The following is a 10,475-nucleotide window of genomic DNA, read 5'->3' as shown; positions in this document are numbered from 1 at the left end:
CAGGCCCTGTGACTTGTGACTTGCTGGAGAAAGAAACGTTGGCTCCTCTAACGCAGCCTTGAGAGCCCCGGAATAGGTAACCGACAGGGTCTAATGCCGCCGGTGCCGCTGGCCCCTGGTGCACCCTTAGACAATTGTGCGTCCTCTCCAGGAACCTGGTGTAGAAAGGAAGGGTGAGGGGTCTCCAGGCGATCCCTAAGAGGCCTGAACTGAGAACGAATCTGGCTTTCAGTGGTTTCAGTGCTGACGGGTCTGCCTCCTCACCACACCTGCCTCCTCGCTTAGCCTTCCTTTAGCTACTGTAAAACCGAAGTAGTAACTCTGAGCCAATCAGCATGCTAATCCCAGGAGCTGTTTTGAAACACCCCTTAGCACTTTCACAGACCCAAAGAAAGGCAGGTTGTGTAAACAACATTCCATGGCTCTTGGGGACGAGGGGTGGGGAAAGTCTCCGCCTGAAACCACCCAGTGTTGGGACCCCAGCCCCTGTCTTGAGGACTTTGGAGCTCAGACTCCCACAGCCAGTCTGGTCTCCAAGCGTGGTCGACAGGTGGCCGAAGTCCCTTCTTCCTCTCCTGGGCTGGATTTGACCTCCGCTCACCAGGGCTCCCTCCTGGCTTGGGTGGTCGGGCACTCTATGCACGCACGTGTTCATGCGTGTGTTCTTTTGTGTGTGGCTAAAAGGTCAGGTAACCCATGCCTGGGTTCTGGTCCAGTGTGGCCACTTTCAGCCAATGTGACCTTGGGCAAAATAGATCTATCAGGAGGAACTGCTTCATGCTAAGTGCTTAGGAGGTCCTGCTCTCTCAGAATCTGGGCCTGGGGGAATTTGCTTTGCGGCAGGGACCTCGCCCTAGGGACAGTTTCGCAACCACCCGGAGCCCTCCCAGCTGCCAAACTAAAGCCACAGGCACGGGGCTGTGGGGCTGTGTGCGGGGGCTGGAATTCCAGCACTAGTAGCTCAGCAGCTCCTGATTCCCGAGTCATGAAGTCATCCCCAGCCGGGGCTTAACCCCTTCTGGCTCCCCACCCCCTGCGTGCCAAGTATTGGGGGAAGATTCTCCCATCCGGTGGAAGAGGGCCGCGTGCCCGCTGCCTTCCCCCTGGTCTGACCCTGCTCCCTTCCGGAAATCCAGCACATGTCCCCTCGGGGGGTGGAAGAGGGCATGACAGACAGTCGGGTTCTGCCCGCCTCCCCCCGGAAGCCAGCGGAGGAAGTCCAGGGGGAGCCTGGGCCTCGCCTGCATTGGTTACCTTGTCCAGAACAGACAAGTCCTTCTCGGGTTCCCTGGTGTCACTGGCAGTCTCCCTCTGGTGGAGGACAGCTTGGGGCAGTCAAAGAGAGACGTGACCTGGCCTCTCTCCCTTCTGAGCTGTGCAGCTAACTCAGAACGTGACCTTGGGCAAGTCACTGCCCTGTTCGGGGTTCGAATTCTCTCGGATTCTCTGAGATGGAAGGGACAGGACCTCCCTGGCTGCAGGTAGCTGGTGGTCTCTGGTTCTGAGCAGAGCCCCGGTCCCCTGCAGGCAGGAGCTTTGGGAAAGAGGAGGAGAATGTTTTGAGGAGGGGTGTGTATGGAACTTCATCGAAACCCTATCTCTTTTGGCAAAAGTAGACACTTTGATATTTGAGTTAATTCACGAAAAAAATGAACTCTGCCCAGGACTGGCGTTTGGGGGAAGCCTTCCCCCCAGAGTAAGGGGAACGGTGGTAAGCATTCTGAAAGCTCCCTACCCTCATGAGCTCTGGGGGATGGGAACCGAGTAGCTGAGGCAACTGCAGGACCTTGGGAAAGTCTCTTACCTCCCTGGACCTTGATACTTTGCTTCGGAAAGCTTCTCAGTGGGAGCAGGCATAAGATTCTGCTGTGATGTGACAGGCTGGGTCCCCACGGGGTAGGGGCTGAGGACATTTGTGGGCGATGGAGTGGATGGTCCTCACCCTGTGCTGGTACAGAACAGAGCCTGTGGGAGATGCGTATAAAGCTGGGTACGAGAATGTGCTCATGTATTTGTGAGTCACTGGGGCTGCACGGTGCCAGGCCTGAGGCCTCCCTGAGGAGGGTGAGCCAGCCCTCTGTGCCCCAGCCCAGTCTGACTCAGCTGGGAAAGGTGTCCTGGACTGGGAAAGACCAGGGCCAGCAGCCCTCTCCCTGCCATAGGTGAGTCAGTGGTGACTGGGTCTGCGCCCTAGAACCTTGTCCTCCCCTTCAGCCCGTGTGGCTCCCGCAGTCAGGCAGCCTGACGCTGAAGCCTCCTTTTCCCACCTGCTACTTGTATCAGAGGGAAATGCCCAGTTTCCTTGGTTGTAAAATGAGGTTAAAGACATACCTCTGGAGTTAATAAGAACAAGCAATAGTAATTGCTTGCAGTAAATAGTGCCTAGTAATGTTTAATGTTCTGATCGTTACCAACTTTATGATTTTTATTGACCCAGGAGGGGAAAGAGATTTGCCTAGGGTCACACAGCAAGTTAGGGGGCCAGGAGGGGTGCCCGATTACTTTCCAGCACCCCAGGTTACCTTACTGAATGCCCACTTGACTGCCTCTCAGGGCTCGGGGGCTGTCTGTCGTCCGGCACCAGGGGGCTACGGATATGTCTGCAGAAGTGGCTGATGTAACTCCTTTCTCCACCCTAGATCCGAGAGACGGAAGTCATCGACCCCCAAGACCTCCTAGAAGGCCGCTACTTTTCTGGAGCACTCCCGGACGACGAGGACGTCGGGGGGCCCGGGCAGGAGCCTGATGACTTTGAGCTGTCTGGCTCTGGAGATCTGGGTATGGAGGGTGTGGCGGGCAGGCTTAGGGTCATGGGGCTGGAGGGAAAGTGGCCTCGCAGACCATAGAGGGGTAAGCTTGCCTTGAGACTTGGATTTGTGGGGGAAGTTTCCATCAGGGCTCCTCCTCTCTCACCAGAGGGGAAACAAAAGTAACTATCAAGCCTTTTCCATCCCATGGCAACCCTCCTTGGGCGGTTATTTGTTGCTTTCAGTTCATTTTGTAGCTGTAGGTTTTCTGAGCACCAGCCTGGGCCTGTCTTGCCTGTGGCTGGGGGCCCGGTGGGGGTGAGGCTGGAAAGAACTGATAGTGTTTTCCCTTTTTGAAAAGGAGAAGGGCCGCTCCGGAGCCCGAGCCCGGGAGCATGTGTGGGCAGAAGTGTGGGTGGAGAGCCAAGAAAGAGCCCCTGCTTCAGAGGGGGGTGAGAGGGTGTGAAGGTCCCCAGGGGGGCCGGACCAAGGGCCAGGGGGGTTCATGGTCTTCTGTGACTCCACTTAAAGCTCTCCTGGCACCTACTAAGCACTCAGTAAATATTTTAATGTTACGATTTCTAATATTTAATATTCCAATCTAGAGTCTTCTCCAAGAAATCCCTTGGGGATCTTGTTCAAACGCAGACTGATTCAGTGAGGCCTGAAATTCTGCATTTCTAACCGGCTCTAGGTCCCTGATCTGAACATTCCAGAGCAAGGGTTTGGAGCTGACAAAGCATCTCTGCTCAGCTCCCTGCCTAGCATTCTTGTGAAAGAACCAGGGAGTAAGGTCTTGGGAGCCCCATTTTATAGATGCGGTGACTGAGGCTGGGGTGGGAATGGTCACTTACTGTACACTGAGCATTTGAGGGCTGCTTATAAGATAGGACTCCCACCAGCCATGGCTGAAGAAGGGGGGGTACTTTAAGGATAAATGGCCTCATACTCACACAGCTTTTCTGACTTTACAGATGATTCGGAGGACCCCCAGATCTTCCCCGAAGTAATTCAACCCTTGGTGAGTAGCTAACGGGCTTCTGCCTCTTCCCCACCTGCTCCTCTGTGACACCTGTTGAGAGGGGCCCCTAAATGAGGTTCTGACCTCACTCTGCAAGTAAGCTTATATTTGTGGCCCTGACTCCTGAGGGTCAGATACAGCTGTGGGTCATGGCCATCCTTCCTGCAGGGATAATCACTCTCAACACTTAGATTGTGTTTCCAGCCCCTTTTCTGTGCATTTCTAGGTATTTCTCAGCATTAATATCAAATTATATATACAGTCTCGTGGGCTGCAGTTTTCACTTAAAGTGGACATGAAAGTTATTTCCTCACATAATGAAGTGTTCTTTTTCATTTGTATAGGCCTCATAATCATCATTATTTTCCCCTTGTTGACGGAAAAGTTGTTTATGATTTTTTGATACTCTGAAATTATAAGACCGCAGCGGGCATCTTTCATTCAAATCTCTGATTAGCATCTTGGGATAGAGTCCCAGAGGCAGAGTTGCTGCCTTCAAGGGCAAGCACTTTCTGCAGTTCTGCCACACTGCCCTCCAGGGCGATGGTTCTAGAACACCCACTGACCGGCAGTGAGTGGTAACGCCTGCTTCTCTGTACCCTCGGTCACATTATTCCTTCCTCACGTGAGACAGATCCACCAGACAGGTTGAGGGGAAGCATTTGATGGCCTGATTGTTGCAAGGCTGGTGTTGAATTCAGCTCCAGGACCACACGGTTCAGCCAGTGAGGTGGCGGAGGCAGACCCCCTCCCTGGCCGGACGCTCCTGTCCCTGCTCTGGGTCCCTCCCCCAAAGCTGAGTATTGATCTCTCCTCCTTCTGCCCCATCCAGGTGCCTCTGGATAACCATATCCCTGTGAAGGCAAGGCCTGAGCGCTGGGACCCCACCGAACCCCAGGAGATAGAGGAGAATGAGGTCATCCCCAAGAGGATCGCACCCTTCGAAGGGGACGAGGATGTGTCTAACAAGGTGTCCATGTCCAGCGCTGCACAGAGCAACAGCATCTTTGAGAGGACAGAGGTCCTGGCCGGTAAGGGCCTCACGAGATACTTTGAAGAGGGGAGGACAGCCAGGCAGTGCTGGCACCTTGGGCTTCTTGGTACCCCTTCCTTCTAGCCACAGGGGGCCCCGAAGCCTCAAGACTATACCTTCCTAAGGGGCGGCTCTGGCCGGGTGAGCGGCCGGGTAGAAGGTGAGGAAGAACTGCCTGTCAGAGTCTTTTAAAGAACAGCTAGGAGTCAGTCCCTTGTCTTAAGTCCTGTCTTGTTTTTCATAGCCTGGGGTTGGTACCTAGGGAGGTTAACTTCCCTCGAGAGCGCAGAGACGCCTATGGATTGGGCTGGTTTCTCTTCCCTTCCTCCTGCGCTATCACTTGACAGCCTTGTGATCTTGGCTGAGAAGCTTTCCAACCTCAATTGAGGATGTGAGCCTCCCATTTCCTCCTCTGTAAATGGGTACAGTGCTACCTCCTTGGGTTGGTGTAATAACTCTGAAAATTAGAATCTGAAAATAATTCGGCAAGCTGTAAAGGGCCTTTCTGATGGCACGCAGGGCCACAGGGTGGCACACAGGGAAGCTTCGCGTGACAGATTAAGAAACTGAGGCCTAGAGAGGCGCGGTGTCCGGCCTGACGTGAGAGCCGCGGGGCTCGTGTTTGTGCTGTGCTCTTGTGGTGGCGGCTGCATCCCAGGCTGGGGCTTCAGGAATGGCTCTTCCAAGCCTGGGTGTGGGGCCATCAGCTGGGGTGGTGACTGCTTGCGTGCTCCTTCCCTGGCAGCTTTGGGGTCCCCAAAGCTGGGGGTTGGGTTGTCAGAGGGACTCTGGCAAAGAGGAGCTGGGGGTCGTCAGAGAGAAAGGTGATAAAAACAGGAACGGGCTTGCTACCTTCTTCCATGTGCCTTTTCTGGTCTTTCCCGGGGGCACTTTGCTGCTGTTGTTTCCTAAGAGTTTTAGCTAAGAAAGAACCTTACTGGGCTCCTGTGGGCCACCCTGCCCCCATTCTGTGCATCGATCCGGAATGTGTGCAGGTACGGGAAATTAAGCGTTGTACGCCGACGACAGGTCTTCGTGAACCAGCCTGTTGCGTGGACACCCTGGGGCCCGTCTGGGTTACTCTTGTCTCTAAGCAGCCACAGGCCAGCTGGGCCAATACCTCCCGAGGGGACCTGAGTTCCAGGGAAGGAGCCCGGTGTCCTGCCTCCATCCAGAACAGATAAAGGGTCTTGCCTACAGTTTGCAGATAAGGCTCTCTGGGAATGTCACCCCAGGTGACTTTGGGCCCAGCTCAGCCCTGACTCTAGCCTCCTCGGACCCGAGTCCATATTCTTTCTACTTTTCCTTCACTACTTTTTGTGCCGGGTGAGAGGGGTGGCGGTGCCATCAGGACTAGAGGGGCCCCCAGAGACCTTGTAACCTTCTAGGCTTCAAAATCTTCTGTAAAACCTCCCCCCATTTCTTTTCAACCACAGAGTTTCACTTTTAGCTGACATATGTGGGGTTAGCACACAGTTTTGCTCTCACCAACAAAGGGTTCTGCTGCTTTTAAAGAAAAGTTTAAAAACCACCGATCTAGTCCAAGCAAGTATGTCTTCCATACATGGGGAGACTGAGGCCCAGAGAAAACAGACCACTTGCTTGGGTCACATAGCAAGAGACAGAACCAAAAAGCCAGGTCGTCTCTGAAACCTGGCGGTTGAGAATTATCCAAGCATAAGATCTTCACGTGAGAAGTTACGCGGTTGTGTTAGTTGCATCTGAACGGCACCTGGGAGTTTCTCAAGTGCTTGCCGGGTGACGCCTGCTCCGTGGGCCCCTCAGACACACACGGCCATCTGCACTCTTACAAGTAAGGAAACTGAGGCCCGGAGAAGCCAAATCACTTGCCCAAAGTCACAAAACCAGCTGTTGGTATTCGAACTTAGGAGCAGTCACTTTGGAGACTTGACCCTGTGGGGTCCAGGCCCCAGCACAGACCAAAGTCGTAGTAGAGGAGCTGGGGGTCATCAGAGAGAAAGGTGATAAAAACAGGAACGGGCTTGCTACCTTCTTCCATGTGCCTTTTCTGGTCTTTCCCGGGGGCACTTTGCTGCTGTTGTTTCCTAAGAGTTTTAGCTAAGAAAGAACCTTACTGGGCTCCCGTGGGCCACCCTGCCCCCATTCTGTGCATCGATCTGGAGTGTGTGCGGGGACGGGAAGTTAATCTTCTTAGCCCTAGTGAGACCAAATTAGAGGACTCAGTCCACCTCAGCAAGGACTCTGAGAGGTATCCCTGCCCCCTCCGCAAACAGGAGCGAGCCCTTCAGGCAGCCTGGCATGGTGGCCCTGCAGGCCTGAGGTCAGCAGCGCACCCCAGCCTGACGTTAGCAGGTGCCCTTAGGCAGGGCTCCTCTGAGCTGAACTGTGAGTGTCGTGTTTTTTTTTTTTTTAAATGTTTTATTTATTTCTAGGAGACAGAGAGAGAGACAGCATGAGCAGGGGAGGGTCAGAGAGAGAGGGAGTCACAGACTGAAACAGGCTCCAGGCTCTGAGCTGGCAGTCAGCACAGAGCCCGACGCGGGGCTCGAACCCACGAACCGCGAGATCATGACCTAAGCGAAAGTCGGACGCTTAACCGACTAAGCCACCCAGGCGCCCCATGTGAGTGTCGTTTATTAAGCACTCACCGTTGTGCCCGGCCCAACTCAGGGTGCTAGGGACACGGATCATAAACCCACAGAGGTTTACAATTCATGAGGACAGAGCGAGCATATGCTGTGCATTGTTCCCAGCACTTCAGGTGGATTAATGTACTTAATCCTAGGACAGATGTGTGAGAAAGGTAGTTTTATTTCGGCTCTGCCGTGAGAGAGATGAAGGGACTCACCTGATCGCACAGCCAGTGATGAGTAACGGGAGTGGGTCCTAGGCCTTAACCGCCAAGCCGGAAACACAGGAACGTAAACCGCTGTGTGTAAGTGTCAGGGACGTAGCAGCCTGGCCGTGCCTCTGCGTTAGAGCTGTGGGTGGTAGCACACACCTGTGTGCACAGAGGAGGTGTGCACACAGAGCCAGCTGGACCGTGTGCGGCACTGAGGCCCGCGCTCTAAGTGCATCTAGGCGGGTTTTCCGGCCTGCAGATTTGCTTGCTCCTGGCCCAGTTTGAGCTAAGCTGTTCTGGGGCATCAGCCTGGTGTTTGGAAAGTGCCCGGCTGGGGGCCCCAGCAGACGTGGGTCGGGATGGTGGCTTTGCCACTCAGGCGCCGTGGTCTTCGGTGTCCTCCGGTGACCCCCTCTCTCATTCATGAGGTCACGCCTGGGACAGGCGACAGCAGGGGTGAAGATGTGTAGTTGTAAGAGAGCCGGCTCGCGGGAGGTGGCCGTGTCCCCGAGGTCCTGACCCGCAGCTCTCCCGTCTCTTCCTCCGCAGCTTTGATCGTGGGCGGCGGCGTGGGCATCCTCTTCGCCATTTTCCTGGTCCTGCTGCTGGTGTACCGCATGAAGAAGAAGGACGAAGGCACCTACGACCTGGGCAAGAAACCTATCTACAAAAAAGCCCCCACCAACGAGTTCTATGCTTGAAGTGTCCCCCTGGGCACACTGGCTTGGACCTCAGTGGGGAGGGAAGCCGCGAAGGATGTTGAAGGGTGGACATGAGGGGAGGGGGAGGGCAACCTAATACCGACCTGTCAGCATCTCCCGCTGTGATTATGTTTTAAGCCTCAGAAGAGGCACCACCTTCTGTTCCTGCCTGCCTCTTCTTGATTCTCTGGGCCTCAATTGTCCCGGCAGAAAAATGGGGTTACGGCTAGCAGCCTTGCTGCAGGCAGGTCTGGGATTGGATCGTTTCTTAATCTTCTGCTTTTAGAATGTGGGCCCAGCTTAGAGCCTGTACTGAGCATGCCTCGTCCAGAGCCCCTCTGAAGCTGGAGCTCTGCCCCCAGTGGCCTTCTCCCTCCCTCCTGTGAAAAGGAGCTGGGAGAAGGATCTGGAACCACCTGCACCTTGATGTGTCCGTCAAAGGGCACTTGTGACCACACTACAGGCGTCTGTGGTATACCTTGGGCCATTCTCGGCTCTTTCAAGTGACTTTTGGAAATCAGCCTTTTTTATTGGGGGAGGGGGTGGGGAGAAGAGCCGAAAGTTCATACTGAAATGGGTTTGCAAAGTATTTGTAAATCTACTTTTAGCGGGGTATTTTTTCCTAATGGTTCATTCCTTGGTGCAGAGCCTCTGCCTGGGCAAGAGTGTGCCGATAAAGACGGTCTCCACTCTCTTGCACTTTCCACAGTACCTGCTAAGTTTGTATTTAATGGTTTTTTGTTTTTGTTTCTCACAAATGAGAGAAGAGACGGAGATATGATTTTTATTAATTTTTTTTTTTTTTTTACTATTTATAGCTTCAGAGAGGGCCTCTTTCTTTCCTCTTTTAAATATCCTCCCCATTTTTTTTATACTTAACACTCCCCTGCTCATGACCTTGGCCCTTTCTGAAGCTGCTTCCTTTAAGAAGTAGCTTTTGCTGAAACATAGTTTTCTAGCAGATTCAAAATACAATGTAGGGGATGGTGGGATATTTGTGTCTTTTCTTGTAATATATTATTATTCTTCATGGTTCTAGAAAAATAGATAAATATATTTTTTCAGGAAATAGCGTGATATGTCCCATTTGAAGTTGGCTGGATGGTTGAGTGAGTGGATTTTTGTGTGGCCGAGTGGGTTTTTGCCTCTCTCTTGCTCTGTTCGTGGTACCTTCTCCTGACTGGGCTGGAATAGTTGAGGGTAGACAGTTCTAGCTTCTGCTTGGAGCCCAACTGGTGTTCCTTTGTTTGTTTTCTCCAAATATAAGAGAACATTGGCGAGCCATGCTATCCCTTACGGTGGCCACGAGCCACACGTGGCTATTCAAATCAGTTAAAGTCACCTAAAGTTAAAAAATTCATTCCTCACTCACACTAACCACATTTCAAGTGCTCATTGGCCACATGTGGCCCGTGGCTACTCTAGTGAGTGCACAGGTAGACACCGTGTCCACCTGTCCAACCACAGTGCTGGAGACCTGAACCGGTGTAACAAGTCGGAGCCCCCACCTGCTGGGCTGATCTTTGTCTCCCTGGACGAAGGGGGATGGGGGAGGGCTGACTGGGTCCTGGCTTCTTATCTGTGATCCCTCCTCCACAGAGGAGGCCTGGTGGGTTAGTTAGCCTGGACAGGCTGCATCTTCTCCTGACCCCACTGGCGGGGGTGGGGGGGAGTCGCCCTGGCCTCCCGTACCGCCGCACCCTTTGCCACCTCAGGCCTGGGGGCCCCGGCTGGCTGGGTCCTCTGGGCTCCCCCACCCCCACCCCCACCAGGCTCTTTCCCTCTGGCTGTGTTGGGAGTGAGCACCTCACACTGTTGTCTGTTACTGATTTTTTTCCTTTTTGATAAGAAGATAATAAAACCTGGAACTTTCTAAATTGCCTGTCTCTGTCATTTTAAAGTTTGTAAGAAGTCCTCCTTTCTGGGCTCTGTATCCTTTGATCTCCACGTGCCCTTTGGGGTGCCAGACACTGGAGGCGGAGAAGAAGCCAAGAAAGGGCTGGAGAGGAAGAAGGAAAGAATGTGCGCATGGTGGCCTGTGGGACATCTCATGCCTAACTTGGTGTGTTGCTTAGATGACACCTGGTTAAAAAACAAACACAGGGTGCCAGCGAGGGGGGGGGAGGAGAAGCGGGGCTGGGAGGAGAGG

General features: G+C 53.6%; 1 protein-coding gene across 1 annotated transcript in view; it reads left to right on the top strand.

The window, feature by feature from the left end:
• The window catches only part of SDC4 (syndecan 4), an 18,923-nt gene extending 8,720 nt beyond the window's left edge, over nucleotides 1–10,203 (top strand). The window contains exons 2-5 of the mRNA XM_077765286.1: nucleotides 2,640–2,778; nucleotides 3,722–3,768; nucleotides 4,601–4,799; nucleotides 8,175–10,203. Of these exons, the coding sequence (XP_077621412.1) occupies nucleotides 2,640–2,778; nucleotides 3,722–3,768; nucleotides 4,601–4,799; nucleotides 8,175–8,326 (537 nt within the window). The 3' untranslated portion in view covers nucleotides 8,327–10,203. The remainder of the gene's footprint in view (nucleotides 1–2,639; nucleotides 2,779–3,721; nucleotides 3,769–4,600; nucleotides 4,800–8,174) is intronic.
• The last annotated feature ends 272 nt before the right edge of the window (nucleotides 10,204–10,475 follow it).

The sequence above is a fragment of the Crocuta crocuta genome, unplaced genomic scaffold, assembly GCF_008692635.1.
Source record: "Crocuta crocuta isolate KB4526 unplaced genomic scaffold, BGI_CrCroc_1.0 scaffold477, whole genome shotgun sequence".
In the NCBI taxonomy this organism is placed as follows: domain Eukaryota; kingdom Metazoa; phylum Chordata; class Mammalia; order Carnivora; family Hyaenidae; genus Crocuta; species Crocuta crocuta.
Note: the sequence above shows the minus strand (reverse complement) of the source record. Positions and strands in the feature narration are given on the sequence as shown.